The 19,472-nt window shown below is 39.1% G+C and overlaps 1 protein-coding gene across 2 annotated transcripts in view; it reads left to right on the plus strand.

Annotated features, from left to right (window-relative positions):
- The first annotated feature begins 6 nt into the window (after positions 1 to 6).
- Positions 7 to 19,472, plus strand: part of CAGE1 (cancer antigen 1) — a 74,957-nt gene continuing 55,491 nt past the window's right edge. For both annotated transcript variants that reach the window (XM_014548272.1, XM_014548276.1), the window contains exons 1-7: positions 7 to 1,536; positions 1,972 to 2,189; positions 3,319 to 3,406; positions 4,743 to 5,266; positions 11,890 to 12,948; positions 15,144 to 15,281; positions 17,640 to 17,750. In XM_014548272.1, coding sequence (XP_014403758.1) covers positions 2,082 to 2,189; positions 3,319 to 3,406; positions 4,743 to 5,266; positions 11,890 to 12,948; positions 15,144 to 15,281; positions 17,640 to 17,750 — 2,028 coding nt within the window. In that variant the 5' untranslated portion in view covers positions 7 to 1,536; positions 1,972 to 2,081. The remainder of the gene's footprint in view (positions 1,537 to 1,971; positions 2,190 to 3,318; positions 3,407 to 4,742; positions 5,267 to 11,889; positions 12,949 to 15,143; positions 15,282 to 17,639; positions 17,751 to 19,472) is intronic.

Here is a 19,472-nt window from a genome sequence, read left to right on the forward strand (position 1 = left end):
CGGTTCGTCGCGCTTGCCTCCCGACGGGGGATTCCGTAGGAAAGGTTGGAAAGTGTTCTTCTCCCTCCCGCAAAACCGGTGCGGGGGGGTGGAAGCACGAGATCCTTATTGTGGGTATAAGAAACTGCATGGACCCTGGAAGTGAGCACGCTTTTGCGATTCAAAGAGTTTGGCTCGTTGTTTTGAGGTGAAAATGAGAAGTGCTTGTAGAAAGCTGGTTTGTCATAACGGCTGAAAAGAATTTAAGAACAAAACCTTAGAGTTTTGACTAGTAACTCCACTGACACCTCTTTTTTCATTTTTTTTTTTCCTGCATTACTCTCTCATTTATTTCGTGCGGATCCCGCCCCCTCGGTCTCCGCGGCGCTAAGAGGCTGGGCCGGGTGGTGCGGGGTCGGGCGCCGGAGAGGCGGGGCCTGGACCCGAGAGCAGACGCCCCTGCGGCCACCCCCTCACTTTCTTCCCGCGAGATCCAGTGACACCTCTTTTGACGCCGGTCTTAAAACAGCTTTAGAGTATCTCTGGAAACATTTGAATAAATATTTTAAAAGTTTAACGTACATCCGGTAAGATCGGAATGCAAGATGGTAAAAGTAAGCCTAACAAAATAAATCGGCAGATTGTGCCCTATGAACAAAGGTGTAAACGTGTAATTGGAAGTTCTAGGTTCCCAAATTTAAGAGATAAGGCCCTTGCAGTTTTTGCATTTGGAAATTAACGCTTTTTCAAACTCCCTTCACCACAACCTAGGCAATATTTATGTGTTTGGAAATAGGGAAAAATTGAGCATAAAGTTGAGCCATTCACCAATCCTGACTAGCCTGCTAGGCTCAGTGGCTTTTTTATCCTTAACCAAAGGATGATGTAAGTTTGAAAAACACTAATCCTCAATAAATTACTTATTAATTTGATAATTCAACCAAGTAATCCAGGCAAATGGTAGTGACTGTAGATTGGGAAGGTTTAATAGAAATAAATAATTGGAATGCTGGGTTAAATTAATATTTATCCTGGACAACACTGGTCCATTTGCTGTAGGGAGTATTGTAGAACATAAATGGACTCTTCTAGAAGTATGTGTAATCTGAATATAAACACTAACTCGCTTGAAACAATGGTTAAGACTAAAACAGTAAAACGAATAGGTATTTAATTATGAGAGATTTAGACTAAAGATTTTAGGAATTTAAAAAATAGATAAGTGGTTAGATAGGAAAGTTTAGGAGAGAGAAACGCTTGAAAGGACAGACTACTGAAGTGGTAAGGGGCATGACCTATTTGCAGGAACGTGAACTTGATCCTACTGGAGCAGGGGAGTATTGGCTAGGTAAAGTGGGTTCAGGCTATGGAAGACATAGAAAGTCAAGCAGAAGAATTTGAAGTCAGTGTGATTGGACATCTTTTCCATCCCCACCCCCTAACAGACCTGAGGAATTATAAGAATATGGACCAGAGTAATGATCTAAGGGATGGAAAGAAAGCATGGGTTATGAAAATCATTTTTAAAGGATAAATGGACAGGACTTGGACAATGAGGTAGAAGGATGCCAAGTTTTCAAACCCCAAGTGCCTGAGGGAACATTGATTTACAATGTTGGATTTGACTTGATAAAGAAATATTCAAATAGCAATTATTAAGTAAATAGAAATGCAGTCAGTGTTTGGTGGAACCTAATAGGTCTCTGATAATATTTTGTGAATATCTTTTGATTAAATAACTTAGATATCCCTTCACCTTCTGGGTCGCAAGTCTTTTCGGTAATTTTCTTTTGTCCAAATTATTTACTACCATACAAAGTTACCATGGTATGGTATACTCGCACTAAAATTCTTCATTTTTCAATAACTTGGCAAATGATATTTTAAAATTTAGGGCAGTGAACTTTACTGCTTTCTTATTGTGCAAAGGGAGGGGGGAAGTTTTTTGTTTGCATATGCTAAAAGACCTTAAAATTATGTGTTTTTTTAAAGAAGCCTTCCATCATTCAACAGTTAGGAACAAGAAATATCAAAAAATTTGGTGATCACCTTCAGATCCTGTATATTTTGACGTGGATGTTTCTCATGAAAAATTAGAAAGCATGTCAGAAGTGGATGCCATGAATTTCACCAGTCTTTCTCAAGATTTAACTCACTCAAATTCTCCCTCCTGTATGGAAACCAGCAGTATGACTTCAGACTTGTCTCAGGTGTGCATTGCTTATGAGGTCTGGGAGATACAGATGCATTTAGCATTCACATTGTGTTCCATATGAACATTTTTTTAAAAAAAATATGAGGAACAGCCCTAGCTGGCTTGGTTCAGTGGGTAGAGCATCAGCCTGTGGACAGAAGGATCCTGGGTTCGATTCCAGGCATTTATCACGGTTGCAGGCTTGAGCCCGGGCTGCTCATGCAGGAGGCAACCAATAGACTGTCTCTCTCACATTGATGTTTCATTTTCTCTGTCTTCCTCCTTCCCTTCCACTCTTTCTAAAAATCAGTGGAAAAATAGCCTCAACAAATAACAAAGAATAATAAAGGAATCTCCAGTGGAGGCACAGAAGAGAGGAATAGTGGAACTGGTTTTCAAGAAAGGTAGAACTTTACAAACAGTGTTAAAACTGATCCTTTCTAGTCTCTTCATGAAGTCCCATGAGTATACCAGAAGACATAGCCACAACAACTACGTTAGAGAACAAGAACACAAGGAGCCTGACATCTGGTCTATTTTCATTTTGGAAAAAATTTGGTCATAGTATTATGGTGTTAATTTGGAATAAGTTGCTGTGCACTGACTTGTAAAGAATGAATGTTTTAATTACTTATATAAGGAAGTCCTCCCTCTTTTTTTTAATAGAAAATTTATAGACCAAAGGCTTAGTTTAGCTAAAAACAGTAATATTGTGTAAGACAAGAATTAGAAGTGATCTTTGAAATTCAATGAGTAATGGAGTACCAAGAAGTTTGTATGACTATAACATCAATACATGTGAATATTGCTATTTTATTTTTCAAGTATTTTATTCCTGATACTTTAAAAATCTAATTAGAAGGAATGATCTGAATTAGCAACAAGTAAAAAAAAACAGATAGTTATATAATTCAGTTTTTATTGTACTTCAGGTACATTCAATAAGTGGAACGATGCTATAAAAAGCATATTGAATAGAAATTTGTAACCAGCTAACTTTATAAGAGAGAAGAGCTTTTTTAGAGCATCATTTAGATCCACATACTTGATATACTAACAAAAATTACATAGCAATGTACATATACCTTTAGGAGAGGCCAATGGTATTTGAAGTATTCATAATGCCTTTTTTATTATTAATACAGAATGAAATAAAGAATGTAAAAAAGGAAAATGAGTCTAAAATCACATTTTCTGAAGAAATTTATAGCACACTGAATGATGTGTTAGGTGGTGAGTATCTCTTTGTTGGCAATATATAAACAGAAACTAAGATTTTTTGTGTGTCCTGTGATGATGATAATAATAAGAGCTAAGTACTGTGCAAAGCATTTTATATACATTATCACATTTATAAACAAGCCTATGGAATAGGACTTTTACTTCTTTGTAAATAAGGGCTGTTTTTATCTTCATTTTAAAGATGAGGCTCAGAGAGTAACACAAGAAATACAAACCATAATACATTTGACTATATTAAATTTTTAAAAATTTGTATGTCCAAATTATAATCAAAGTAAAAAAGCAAGCCACAGTCTAAGATACCTGTAATGTATACAATCGACAGAGGATTAGTATCTACAATAAAGAACTCCAATAAGAAAAAGACACATATAACTCAATTTAAAAAACAATAACAAAAAAAAACACAACAGGCAATGTATATGTAGAGCTGCCATAACGAAATACCACAGACTGGGTGGCTTCAGCAATTCAAATTTATATTCTCACAGTTCTAGAGCAGTGGTTCTCAGCCTTCTGGGCCTTTAAATACAGTTCCTCATGTTGTGACCCAACCATAAAATCATTTTCATTGCTACTTCATAACTGTAATGTTGCTACTGTTATGAGTCATAATGTAAATATCTAATATGCAGGATGGTCTTAGGCGACCCCTGTGAAAGGGTTGTTCGACCGCCAAAGGGGTCGCGACCCACAGGTTGAGAACCACTGTTATAGAGGCTGGAAGTCCAAGATCAAGTTCCTGCAGAGTAGGTTTCTCCTGAGGCCTCTCAGTTGGCCATCTTCTTGTCCTCACATGGCCTTTACTTCTTTGCCTCCCTGGTGTCTCCTCTTTTTATAAGGACACCAGTCATATTATAGTAGAGCCCCACCCTTATGACCTCTTCTATCATTAATTACCTCCTTAAAGGCCCTATCTCTAAGTAATATGACATTCTAAGATACTGGGATTAAGCCTTCAACATGTGAATTTTAAGGCAATGATTTCGTTCCTAACAGTATCTAAGAGGCAGATCACAGAAAAAGAAACCTACAAGACCTTTAATACCTAAAAAGATGTGCATTAAAAAGACCACAAAATGCAATTTCATATGTATCAGTATGACATGTTGGAGAGATGTAGAGAAGGAATTTCTATGTCCTGGTAGAAGTATAAATAACCATTTTAGAGAATAAATGTGCAATATCTAGTAAAGTTGAAGATATATTTTTTCTATAATATTTCTTAAAAGACTTGAAAAGTTTATTTCATAAATGTTAATATAACTGTTAACACATAAATTTATGGTCAGCTAATTATTATTTTCTTTTACCTCTTTCTAATGAGGTGTCAACAGTGGAAATTATTCACAGGATATGCTAACTCGGCCAATTGACACCAGCATTTCTTCCTTCAGACAATGTGAACCCATTTTCAAATATCATCAGACAAAAGCATTTAATGATAAAATGCTAACATTTCAAAATCTGATAGGCAACTTACCTTACACAGAGAAGCCAGAATTGCAAAGTCATGTATATAATTATGCAAAAGACAGCAATATGAAGGAAGATTCATTTAAAGAAGAAAATCCAGTGGGAACTAGTACTTCCACAAATGAAGACCAACTTTCTCATGAATGTGAATGGCAACCTCCTAGAAGCCCATCTGAAATCCACTGCAGTAGAGAGACACTGAAATTCATGGAAATGCCACTAGCTGAAAATACTGCCAAAGAATCTACCCTCAACTCTGGTCAACCTGAAAACTTCTTGTGTAAGGAATATTTATACAACAATGTTGAAAAACCATTTTATCAAGAGAATAGCTTTAACCTGTATGATCTGAGAGCTGATTATGAAACAAAGGAGGTAAGATTTTTTTCTCTTTCCTTCCTTCCTTCATTCCTTCCTTCCTCTTTCTTATTTCCTTCCTTCCTTCCTTCCTTCCTTCCTTCCTTCCTTCCTTCTTTCCTTCTTTCCTTCCTTCCTTCCTTTCTCTACACTCCAGTGACCAGACATTATATAACTTAATATATGATTATCCCAATTCATCCCACACCTATCCAGCACCACTTCTAGTTATTAGGATATTATTGACTATATTCCCTATGCTGTACTTCACACCCCCATGACTATTTTTTATTGCCATTTTATTGTTCAGATTTTTTCTTCTTAAATAAGACTCCATTTCATATAATACTGGTTTGATGGTAATGAACTCCTTTAGCTTTTTCTTGTCTGTGAAACTCTTTATCTTCGATTATAAATTGCTAGAAGCCCATTGCACGAAATTTGTGCACGGGTAGGGTCCCTAGCGGCTGCTAGCTGCCGGCTGCTGGCTGGGGCCTTCCTTCGTTCCACACCACCCCCTGGTGGTCAGCACACATCATCGTAAGCAATTGAACTCCCAGTTGGTCGAACTCCCAAGGGGACACTTTGCATATTAGGCTTTTATATATATAGACTAGAGGCCCAATGCATGAAATTCATGCAAGGGGGAAGGGGGATCCCTCAGCCCGGCCTGCATCCTCTTACAATCTGGGACCCCTTGGGAGATGTCGGGCCTAAACTGGCAGTAGGACATCCCTCTCACAATCTGGGATGCTGCATGCACCAGTGACTGTACTTTTCATACAGGTGAAAGGCATCTTGCTGTTGAATGGGCAGTTACATTTTTTTGCCCTGATTATAAAAAGTAGTACATAACATGATCCTTCTGAGGCAGTAGTACCATTTCCCCCCTTTTATGGGTGGAAAAACTGAAGCAGAGAAAAGTTAAGTAATTGGCTTTGTCACATAGTTATAAGTGTCAGAATCAGGGCTGGCCACAAAATGTGCAAGCCAGAGTCCATGCATGTCATCACTGCATCTTGTTTTTTCAGTGTTAGAGTGGCCTTGCCAGGTTTTAATGTTTAAATATAAGAGACTGTTCCCAATATATAGGGTAGGGTCCCTAGGCCTGGCTGGAGATCAGGGCCATTTGTGGGGCGACCAGCGGGCAGGGCATTCGGGGGGGCCCCTCTAGCAACTGCCTTGGCTGGCGACCTGGCGCCGCCCACTGGTCAGCCCTGCCCCCCAATCGCCACCACCAGTCGTCTCCTTCTCAGGGGGCAGGAGCTGCGCCAGTTGGGGCAGTGCGTGTCATAGCGACTGGTCATTCCACCGGTCATAGCGCTGTTTGGTTGATTTGCATATTAGGGTTTTATTATATAGGATAGCTTTGCAGAGTAAAGTAATCTTGGTTGTAGGTCCTTGCTTTTCATTACTTTGAATATTTCTTTCACTCCCTTATGACCTGCAAAGTTTCTGTTGAGAAATCAGCTGACAGTCTTATGGGAGCTCCCTTGTAGGTAACTAACTGCTTTTCTTTTGCTGCTTTTAAGATTCTCTGTTTGTCTTTAACATGTTAAGCACCCAGCCTGTTTTGTCTTCTGAACAGAAAGTATAGTGTCAGTCACCGGTGACTGACATGGGGCTTAACATGTTAACCTTTTGCATTTTAATTATAATGTGTCCTGGTGTGGACCTTTTTGGGTTCATCTTGTTTGGGACTCTCTGCACTTCCTGGACTTGTATGTCTCTTTCCTTCACCAAGTTAAGGGAGTTTACTGTCATTGCTTTTTCCAAATAAGTTTTGAATTTCTTGCTCTCTTTCTTTTCCTTCTGGTACTCCCATGATGTGAATATTGGTACACTTGAAGTTGTTCCAGAGGTTTCTTACACTAGCCTTATTTTTTGGATTCCATTTTCTTTATTTTTCTGTTCTGATTGGGTATTTTTTGCTTCCTTATATTCCAAGTCACTGATTTGATTCTCAGCTTCATCTATTTTACTGTTGATTCCCTGTAAGTTATTCTTTATTTCAGTTAGTATAGCCTTCATTTCTAACCAGTTCTTTTTTATGTTGTTGAGGTCCTCTCTTAAGTTCCTTGAGCATCCTTATAACCAGTGTTTTGAACTCTGCATCCAGTAGATTGCTTATCTCCATTTTGTTTAGTTCTTTTTCTGGAGTTTTATTCTGTTGTTTCATTTGGGCCGTGTTTCTTTGTCTCCTCATTTTGGCTACCTCCCTGTGTTTGTTTCTATGTATTAGGTAGAGCTACTATGTCTCCAAGGCTTGGTAGAGTGGCCTAATGCAGTAGGTCTCCTGTAGGGTCAAGTGGCATAGCCTCCCCGATCACCCCAGCTGGGCACTCGAGGTGTACCACCCCACCCCCGCCCCATATGAGCTTTACACCCTCATGTTTTAAGTTGAGTTTTGATTGCTGTTGACACATCAATGGGAGGGACTGACCCAGACCAATCTGCTGCAAGGATTGGCCATGACCACTGACCACCAACCTCCATCCACCTTGGAGGATCAACTGCAGGGACCTACCACATAGAGCATGACTTACTTCAGCAAGGCTCTGGTACCCACTGAGTCCACCCCTGAGTGCTTCACCTATGGAGGTTGTTGTATGCTGGTGCTACGACGTGGTCTGAAGCCATCCACTGGGTGTGCTGGCTCTGGGGCCTTCTGGAAGGTGCAAGCTATGTTCAGCCACTACCTGTGTTCTGCCCAGGTCCACTGGGTATAAACTACAAAGCAGTCTGCAGATGGCTGCTTCTTGTGCTGGGCTTAGAGTTGCCCAGGGGAGGCTATCCTGTGAATCAAGGCTGGCTACTACTAGTGCTGGGCCTGGGGCTGTTTAACTAAAGGTATGGGACCTGCTGAGGCCAGATGCTGCTTGTTTGAGAGATTTTATGAAAATCTGAAGCATGAGCCAAGGCAGGCCATTCCTATGATAAAGCCACTGTAAATAGCTTGGGTGGGGTGGGGTCTCAGGGAATCAGCCGGTTGGGCCAAACAGTGTGAGCCAAGTTGATGGAGTCTCAGATATGACACCTGTCTGCTGGCTCTGTGGGGCAAAGGGGCTCATCAAAGGAACAATGGCTTCTTTATTTTTCTCTTTTTTTAAAAAAAAACAGCACCGTGGTTCACAGGACAGCTGTGTGTGCTTTTTTTTTTTTTTTAAATATATTTATTGATTTTTTACAGAGAGGAAGGGAGAGAGATAGAGAGCCAGAAACATCAATGAGAGAGAAGCATCGACCAGATGCCTTCTGCACACCTCCTACTGGGGATGTGCCTGCAACCAAGGTACATGCCCTTGACCGGAATCGAACCTGGGACCATCTAGTCCCCAGGCCGACACTCTATCCAGTGAGCCAAACGGCTAGGGCAGGAACAATGGCTTCTGCCAGTACTTCTATCTGGGAGAAAGTTGCCCCTCCAGATCTCGCCTAGATGCCAAACAATTCAGTCCCTTTCATATGTCTCTGGTGCCTTTCAAACTGCTGTCCCTGTGCTGGAGCTCAGAGGGAGTGAGTCCAAGTAACTCTGTGTGGGGCCCTTTCAAAGGAACTGCCTAGGGCTCTAGCAGCCTGACCCTCACTCAGCCTCAATTTCCACTGGTTTTTACATCCAGAAGTTATGGGGACTTCTCTTCCTGGGACTGGAACCCTGGGCTGGGGTGGGGGTGGGGGGCCTGGTGTGGGACTGGGACCCCTTGCTCCTCAGGAGAACCTTCATAGCCTAGGTCAGCCGTGGGCAAACTATGGCCCGCGGGCCGGATACGGCCCGTTTGAAATGAATAAAACTAAAAAAAAAAAAAAAGACCGTACCCTTTTATGTAGTGATGTTTACTTTGAATTTATATTAGTTCACACAAACACTTCATCCATGCTTTTGTTCCGGCCCTCCGGTCCAGTTTAAGAACCCATTGTGGCCCTCGAGTCAAAAAGTTTGCCCACCCCTGGCCTAGGTATTCCTCCTGATTTTTATCCATCACACATGGGGTTGGGACTAGCCTATTCTGCAACTCTGTCCTTCCTACCAGTCTCGTATAGCTTCTTCTTTAATTTCGTAGTTGTAAAACTTGCATTCAGTTTAATTTAAGAGGGTTCTGAATGATAGTTGTTCTGTAGTTTAGTTGTAATTTTGATGTTGTTGTGGGAGGAGGTGAGCACCATGTTTACCTATGCCACCATTTTGTCAGAAGTCTCAGGAGGTAGATTTTTGATGGTCAGTACAGCTTGTAGAGTATTAAAAGATATGTTGTTGGTTTTTAAAGTATATTATCTAAGCCCAGCCAGTGTGGTTCAGTGGTTGAGCGTCGACCTATGAACCAGGAGGTCAGGGTTCAATTCCCGGTCAGGGCACATGCCTCGGTTGTGGGCTCGATCCCCAGTGTGGGGCATGCAGGAGGCAGCCAATCAATGATTATCTCTCATCATTGATGTTTCTATCTCTCTCTCCATCTCCCTTCTTCTCTGAAATCAATTTTTTTTAAAAGGTATATTATCTGAGACTTTTCCAAGTGGTAATCAGCATAAAGGACATTACTTCTCTGGGGAAAATGCCTTCCTAGATCTTGAACAAGTCGAAGCAAATTTTTCTAATAAAATTACGTCCTTACTTGGAACTTAGCTCTACCAAATGATAGTCTCTATGAGGATCAAGGTTCTGTTCTACTTCTTTTATGCATCTTAGCATCTATATGGTGTCTTGACAATAATAAGCTTTCATATTTGGTGAATTAAATTGGCTAGAACTTAGTTTACATTAAGAAAAAAGTTGCAAAGAGCAAGAAATATTAAATTATTTGACAAGGAAAGCTTAAAATTTTTCTATCATGTGAGATTTCTATGGACAAGCAAACATTATTTTTTTACAAAAGTGAAAGCATTAACTTATCTTTTGATGTATTAATCCTGACCATGCATGTAGTATCCTAAGAGCAATGAAGATGCTAATAGTATAAATTCGAAATGCTCTGAACAAACAAAAAATTAAGAATTGGTGTGGGCAAGTAGAAATAATAAAAGAATAACATTATTTTTTTCATTTTGAGTTTGCTGAGAAAAGCTATGTTTAATGTTTAATTTGCAAGTATGACCAGTTTACTTATTTATTTATTTGGAAGCAGCATTTAAAAGAGGACTTTATTTCCCCATGTTTGTTTCTGGAAAATAACACTTTAAAAATCTGTTTACTTAGGACTTCCCAAGATTGTTCTTTCCTATTTCCATTGCATTAGGCATTTACTCATGCAGTCAATAAATACTTTCAGGCATCTAATAACATCCTAGTAGAGGAGACAGACATTAATCAAATAATCACACAAATAAATGTAAATTTTCAGCTATGGTAAGTATCATGAATAAAAGTTACATATAAAGCGTATATAAAATATATGTAACATTACATAAAAGTACACGTAGACTTGAAGCAATGATTGGTCCTGCAAATAAAAGTAAGATGGCTATCTTACTGCCCTGGTCAGGGAGTTTGGAGAAGGCTTCCCTGATGTAGTGGGAATTGAGCTGAGCTCTGAAAGATGAGTAGGAATTAATTAGGTAATCAGGTGAGGGAGAGCATTTCATGTAGAATTACCGTGAAAAAAACTGTGGCTGCAGGGAGCATTGTTCCTATTAGGTCCTGAAGGAAGCCCAGGATTGTTGGGTTGGAGGGAGTAAGAGGGATATAGTAGATGAGAATGGAGAGGTAGCATCGGTCAGATATCAAGATCAGATATTAGAACCTTGTAGACTTCAGAAAGGATAGTTATCTTTATCCCAGAACAATGAAGAAACATTAAAATACAGAGGTCCACCTGGCCAGTGTGGCTCAGTTGGTTGGGTGTCATCCCGTGCACCAAAATTTGCAAGCTTGATCCCTGGTAGAGGGCATTGCAGGAGGCAGCTGATCAGTGTCTCACTCACATGGATGTCTGTCTGTCTCTCTCTCTCTCTCTCTCCTCTCCCCCCCCCCTCTCTCTCTAAAAATAAAATAAAAATACAGAGGACCAAGATCTAAATTCTAGAAAGTTATGCATCCCACTCCTGCAGATATCTTTTACTGGGTATTTATGTCATATTCATTTCAGTGTTACTTTACTACAACTTACTGTCCTTTTTTAACACGCCCCCCCCCCCGAAAAACACCTGTATTATGGGCAGAAATAAATCACAAGATGTTCACCTGGCATTCTGGTGTTCACAAGAGTCATATATCACAATGAGGCAATGTTTAATGAGGAATTTTAAAAGTATTTAAAAGAGGCCTCACAAACTATAGGGTAATTGATAAATTTGTTTTAATTCATGTAAAGTCAAGGAAAGTATGTTATATGTGTCCAGAAAAGTTTGCATCAGAGAAAATGGTGAGAGTATCAAAGTTTAATTTTTCTTTTATGAAAGTAAATGTGATACATATTTTTATCATATACCTATTGTTTGTGCTCTGCTGTGCTGTTAGGTGCTATACATACACTTAACAATTAATACTTAAGTATTTTGTTAAGTAGGTATTATTAGTGGAAGTAGATATTGTAGTTGTTATTTTATAGCTGAGGAAACCAAACTTGGGATCTACAATTCAAGGTCAGCTCTGACTTCAAAGTTCAAGGTAATCCTACGCTTTCACACTTATTTCCTATAATTTACAGGTTGCAGTTTCTTCAAAGGGGATACAGAATTCTGGGGACACTCCTGAGATGTCAGTCAGTCACCAAAAGGAAGTCACAGTGGAGAACATGGAAAGTCCAGGGATTATGTCAACTCGTTCTCCTGCTGGCATTTCTTGGAGTTGTGGAGCATCTTGGGAGGACTGCGAAACACATGACACAGAGCAAGACTTGAAGTGCTTACAACCTCTGGAAGAGGATATGGCTTTAAATGAAGTTTTACAGAAATTAAAACATACTAACAAAAAGCAGCAAACTCTGATCCAAAATTTGCAGTGTACTAACATGTATTTAGAGAAGAAAGTTGAAGAACTACAGGTGAAGACTAACAAGCAGCAAGTGTGCGGTGGCATCATAAATAAGCTAAAGGAGAATATCGAGGCATTAATTGAAGACAAATACAGAGTAATGCTAGAGAAGAATGAAACTGATAAGACTTTGCAGAATTTGCATGACATTTTAACTAACACCCAAAGACATCTTCAGGAATCTAGGAAAGAAAAGGAAACCTTACAAGTAGAGCTTAAGAGGACCAAGGAAAATTATGTTTGTCTACAGGAAAGGTATATAACTGAAACGCAAGAAAAAAACAAAATTGTTAGTCAGTACACAGAGGTGAACAAAGCCTTAAGCAAGAAAGAAGAAGAGGTGGAGAGGCTGCAGCAACTCAAAGGAGAGTTGGAAAACGCCACCACTTCTGCTTTGGACTTATTGAAAAGGGAAAAAGAGTCCCGAGAACAAGAGTTCCTGTCTTTACAGGAAGAATTTCAGAAACGTGAAAAGGAAAACATGGAAGAAAGACAGAAACTGAAATGTAGACTTGAGAAACTGGTAGCTCAATTTAAAAATGTGCAATTCATATCTGAAAGTGAAAGGGCTAAGAATACAAAACTTCAGCAGCAAATCAACGAAGTAAAAAGTGAAAATGCAAAACTTCAGCAGCAGGTTGCCAGGAGTGAGGAGCAAAATTGTTTCCCTAAATTTGAGATAGCTCAGTTAAAGGAGCACTTGGAGGCAATAATGAAGTCAGATATCACAAAGGTATTGTCACAAATTCAAAATCTCTAAGGCAGAATTTCAGGAGTTTGTAATAGTCTGGTGATGCATATTAAGGCATGACACCAAAATTTTTTTGCAGAATTACTAACCAAAAAAGAGAGAATGGAAAATGCACCAGATTTGGAAAAGTTTCTTTGGTTCTTGGGTACTCGCATTAAAGAGCAGCCATTTCTGGCCTCTTGTTATTATTTTGGTAAATATGAAAATGAATGTGGGAATTTTTGTGGGTACCTCTGACCAATCATCTGAAAAATCCTTTGAGAAAGGATTTTTCTAATGGGGATCTCAATCTTTTCATACCATGTCTGCCTATTCAACAATAAAAGTAAATAGTATAATTGCATATTTAGTTTACATGCTAAAACAAACCTATATTTTGTCATATTAATTTTGTAGAATTATAAATATTTTAGTGAGATATAATTGATACATAACATTAGTTCAGGTGTACAACATAATGATTCGATATTTGTATACATTGCAAAATGATCACAATAAGTTCAGTTAGCATCAGTTAAAAACAGCATGGGAGCCTCACATCAAGATTTTTGGAGGGGCTGTACTTTGGTATTCTTTGCTATTCAAATGGCTTTTTTGACAGTCAGGAACCTGGAAGCATGTCCTGGAAGTGATAATTTCATAAGACAGAGCAGCTATTTCAGTTTTGTAGGGCTACCTTAAAATATTTATAATACGATCTTATTAACTCTGACTACTTGGAGAAGGCTGATCTGAATGAGAAAAATGTATATTTTTATTTTTGTTATAATAACTTAAACTGAGCTGATATGTTGCCTTGAAGATGTCCTGAGTGGACATTACATAGTGTTTGCAAGTAAATAATTCTATATTTTAAATGATTCTTAGGAAGACATTTTCTCTGTTTAAAAAATTTTCTCTATGATCTTTTCTTCAGAAAGAAGTAAGAATCATCTAAGCCAGTGGTTCTTAAACTTTAGCATTCATCAACATCAGCTATGAAAATGCAGATTGTTGGGGCCCACTCCAGAGTTTCTAATTCAGTGGGTGTGTGGTGGGGCCTGAGAGTGTGCATTTATAATGAGATCTTAGGTCTTACTGATGCTGCTGGTCCAGGGATCACACTTTGAGAACCACTAACCTAAGCAAAGATGACCTTAAGTTTAGCTGCTAATCAAATCATGACAAATTTTAAATTGGTAAACTCTGAATGAATTAGTGTAACTGTACAGAAGTGTATCACAGCATATGATTTTTTTCCCTTGAGCTTTCTTTTTAAAAACAGTAAACTTTTTTGTTTTATCTTGACTGATCAATTTCTTTAATATCCCCAAATTATTCTTACTCTCCTTTTAGTTTTGCTTTTTATTAACTCTATGTCCATTTTCTCAAAGTGTGGTCTAGGTGTATCTGTGAGGTCAAAAATATTTTCATAGTACTATTTCAAAGATGTTATTGCCTTGTTCACTCTCATTCCTTCACAAGTATACCATGGAGATTTCCAGAAACTAAATGACATGTGATGTAATTGTTTCCATGGCTGACACAATGTGTGAAGCAAATATAAGAATTCAGCTGCCTTCTACTAAGCCAGCATTAAAAGTATTAAAAAAAAATGCAACAGACCCAATCGTTTTTTAAATATATTTTTATTGATTTTTTACAGAGAGGAAGGGAGAGGGATAGAGAGTTAGAAACATTGATGAGAGAGAAACATCAATCAGCTGCCTCCTGCACACTCCCTACTGGGGATATGCCTGCAACCAAGGTACATGCCCTTGACCGGAATCAAACCTAGGACCCTTCAGTCCGCAGGCGGATGCTCTATCCACTGAGCCAAACCGTGTAGGGCCAGACCCAATCTTTTCACTAATTTTTGTTTTGGAAAATGTGGTAATTAAAAAAAAATTGTTATTTATATTGACACAATAGATTTATTGTTATTTAAAAGAAATATTTTTAAATGTTCTCACCTTTAATTTCTAATATGGTAAATATTGATAGATATAACCTACATAAACAAAATGTTTTTGAGATCCTTAGTAATTTTTAAGACTATTTAAGGGGTCCTGAAAATAAAAATGTTTGAGAACTGCCATTTAGAGGTTTTAGGAGTGGTGTTTTATTCAGCATTTTACTTTTAAAGTAATCCAGGTTCTTTGTCTTTATTGTGACAAATCTGAATTGTGCACACATAGGATGCGAAGATGATGCAGTCTAATTGCTCACCTTGTAAAGAAGAGAGCCCAAATCCCCCAGATATGAAAACGACTTCTCAGCCGCCTTTCAAAATTCACTATCTTCTGGCTCTGATGGCAAGACTTCTCACATGCCAGGTAATTTTTTTAATGCATATTTTTTATTGGGTAGGGAGGAAAATACCAAGGTTAGACAAAAGAGGCAATGTGAAGTGACAGAATTAAGTTATGAAAGAAAATAATGACAACAGAATAGAGACCCTTAACCAACCAATCAGCTTTTCCTTCCTCCTACTGCTTCTTTCTGTTTATCTTTTGTCAACATCTAATTTCCACAAGCCTATAGTATAGTAACAGTAGAACTTCTCATGTTTCAGGAAAGCTCTTTCAGAACAGTAGTCTTATACTCTGGGTCAGCCTGCTCCTAGGGATTAGTGATTGTTCACATTAATGAGCTATTTACCCAATCTAAAAATATAGCTTTGGGGCAGGGGGAGGGCAGTGTGGAACTGTGTCCATTAGTAGATTGAAAAATGAAGTTAGTGTAAGGTGAGTTCGAATTCTGGCTTCACCACTTGCTGGCTGTGTGACTTGGCCAAGTAACTTTACCTTTCTCAGCCTTAGTTTCCTCGTGGTAAATGGGGGAAATGATACTTGCTGCTGCCCTGGGAGCTTACAAGCACTACATTTAATGAGAGAACATATTAAAGGACATGACACTTGATAGTTTCTCAAATTAGCTAGCTCTCTTTCTTCCACTTACCTTCTATTATTGTATAATAGAGGCCCGGTGCACAAAATTCGTGCACAGGGCTAGAGGGGAGTGTCCCTCAGCCCGGCCTGCACCCTTGCAATCTAGGACTCCCTCAGACATCCCTCTCACAATCTGGGACCACTGGCTTCTAACCGCTCACTTGCCTGCCTGATCACCCCTAACCACTCTGCCTGCCTGTTTCATCACCCATAACTACTCACCTGCCTGCCTGATCGCCCCTAACTGCTTGCCTCCCTGCCTCATCACCCCTAACCGCTTGCCTGCCTGCCTGAGCACCCCTAACTACTCTGCCTGCCTGCCTCATCACCCATAACCACTCACCTGCCTGCCTCATCACCCCTAACCACTCGCCTGCCTGCCTGACCGCCCCTACCCACCTCTGCCTCGGCCCCCGCCCCCCCGCCGCGACTTTGTCAAGAAGGATGTCTGGAATGACGTCTGGAAGGTCAGTTGGCTGTCTGGTCTAATTAGCATATTATGCTTTTATTATTATAGATTTCTTTGATCTTAAGTGCATTCATCTGAGCCAAAGTTTGATGACATAGGTTTGTGATGCTCCTGATCCAACACAAGCTTTATTTCTATTTTGTTTCAGCTAAATTGTTAAACATTAGCATTTATTTAATGGTAGATACTAAGCTAAGCATTTTATCTAGAGATCACAAAGTGGTGGCCCACAAACTACCAGTATATCTACCTAAAGTTTTGTTTTTAAATATTGGAATTTGACTGTGGCACAGACTCTCCTTGGCTGTAAACCTTTTCTCCCCACCTTGCCCTTCAAACATTTGCTTACTCACTGTATTTGCTTAGTTTTCTCCCATGTCGCTGATGGCTGCTGTTCTTTCTCAGTCTTAATTTGCTAGCTGCTTCTTCTCTACCAGACCTCTCAATAATGAAGTATAGATCTTTTTAGTAGATTCATTCCATGCTATACAAATACTATTTGCTTATTCAGTATCTCCCACCCCAATAGGACATACGCCTTCAAGATTAGAGACTTGGTATGCTGTATGTCCTTTACCTAATACAGGTTAAGCTCCTAATACACTCAACAAATATTTGCAGACTTCCCAACCTGTCCTTGTACTGTTCCTGCTTTTCATGGCTTATCTCTTACACCATTCTTTGTATTATCAGGCTTTTTTAAAAACATGAAAAACAAAGGTTTGGAATAGTTGAGTTTCTTGTCTAAAGTCTCACATGTGATAAAGTGACAGAACTCAGGCAGAACACAGGCATGCACCTGTGACCCTTAGGTTATTTTGGTACAAGTGCCTTCATTCTGGGTACTGTGGAAATATGGAGAGGTTCAGTATTGTTGAGGATATCTGATTATTTTGGTTTTAGTTACAAAAATTTGTCTAAAATTTGGGTTTGTAAACTCACTAGGCTAAGAGGGTTATATGTATGAGTGCATGAGCATGTATAATTATTATAAATGAGTATTAATATCCCAGTGATTATATAAATCTGTCCCAATAGCAATCTATATATGAGTGTAAATCTATATGAACTCTTTCTACACTAACTCTTTATTGAATATCTTATGAGTAATTAAAGAATTGAGTTAAAAAAATCAAGTTCAATATCATTTTACCTCCTTTGGTTTGGTCACTTATTTGGGGGGGGGGGATTTGTTTCATTGTGTTTTTTCCTTCCTTCTTTTAGTTTTACTGAAAAAAAAATATTAATCTAGCTTCTCAAACTGTTGTCTTTAGGATATCAGCAATCCTGATGCTGAACATTTCAAAGAGAGTGAGAAAGTTAGTGATACAATGCTGCAAAAATTGAAGAACTTTCATCTTAAAAAGAAAAATTTAGATGAAGAGGTACTGTATGTATTCTTTATTCTAAAAATTATATCACCCTGGCTAGGTAGCTCAATTGGTTAGAGTGTTGTCCCAATACACCAAGGTTGCAGGTTTGATACCCAGTCAGGGCACATACAAGATCAACCAATGAATGTATAAATAGTGGAGCAACAAATCTTTCTCTTTTCCTATCTTTCTCTTCTTCACTCTCTCCCTCTCCCTCCCTCCTCTCTCTAAAATCAGTCAATAATATTTAAAATAATAGTAATAATAGCCCTGACCAGGTGACTCAGTTGGTTGGAACATTGTCCCCTACACCAAAAAGGTTACAAGTTCGATTCTCGGTCACGGCACATATCCTAGTTGTGGGTTTGATCCCAGGTCTGTGTATATGCAGGAGACAGTTGATCAATGTTCCTCTCTCATCTCTCTCTCTCTCTCTCTCTAAAATCAATAAAAATATATCCTTGTGTGAGGATTTAAAAAATAATAAAAGTTATACCATTTTTAGTGAAAAAACAGTCAAAGTAAAACGTAGCATAAAATAGAAATGAATTTCTAAAAATTTGGATATGTTTTATGAATGTTTTTGTGGACAAGATTAGCTTTACTATGGCCCTTACTAAGGAGCTATATTGTTTGATATATAACTTGTTTTATGATATAAGTCTCTATTAGACAGTCTCATTCATCTGCCAAAAAAAGTGGTATGATTATTTTCTCTTTTACATGGCATTACTAAGTCCTGGAAAATAGTGTATTTTGAAATTTCTGTAGTGATTTCAAACTTTATCACTCGAAATAATGTATAAACTGAAACCAATAATTTTATTTCTCATGTGGAATAAGGGTAAAGGAAGAGGTTCCTGAAACTTCTTCAATTATTCTTTTCTTGGTGTAGTGCTACTAACATCTACTTATATAAAAGCCATAGGTAGTGTTCATCACATCCAGAAGAACTGCCACAACCAAGCGGAAGGAAGTCAGTCCTGCAGGGGTTGCTTGGCAACGGCTGTGCCCTCCCCCAAGCTGTTTCCCAGAGCTGTTTCCTGTAAGGGCGGGGTTTGAGGCAGGAACCCACCCTGGGAGCGTGGAGGCAGATCTTTCTAAAGTGTGCTGCACGCCAGCACGGCCAGGGGTGAACCTGAGTGGGGCGGCTGAAAGGCTTAGAAAAGACAGACAAGAAAATGAAAGCCAGGTCTCGGTGGGACACTGCTTCTCTGAGAGACAGCAACCATGCCCACAGCCATGCCTTTATTTTATAGCAGATGCTACAAGGCAAAATAAGGGCGTGACCAAGATGTTTACAACATTCTCCTGGATTTCAATCCTATTCAACTACATGCACCTGAACTCTATCAAGCCTACATCACTCAGGCACATGAGGCCACGTGTTCGGACCATAGGTTCAAGCTTACAACTACAGCTGTTGGCTATAATTGTGCTGGGAGGGCCCTGCCCTCCAAGCTGGGACTTGCATGTGGCAATGAGAGGACTGTGCCCTCTCATCAGTCCAAGGCTTGAACCTGTCCGAAACACTGTAGTGGCTCCCCACAATAAAGTTTTAATTCTGTTTTTTTTTTTACTAATGTTGTGGCCCCACCCCATAACAAAGAAACAATTTCCAGAGGATGGGGCCTAGGAATCAGGATTTTAAAAAGATTCCCAGGTGATTCTAATGTGCAGCCAAGGTTGAGAACCACTGGTATAGATAATATTAAAAATATATCTAAACGTGCA

The sequence above is a fragment of the Myotis brandtii genome, unplaced genomic scaffold, assembly GCF_000412655.1.
Source record: "Myotis brandtii unplaced genomic scaffold, ASM41265v1 scaffold1144, whole genome shotgun sequence".
NCBI classification, from domain to species: Eukaryota; Metazoa; Chordata; class Mammalia; order Chiroptera; family Vespertilionidae; genus Myotis; species Myotis brandtii.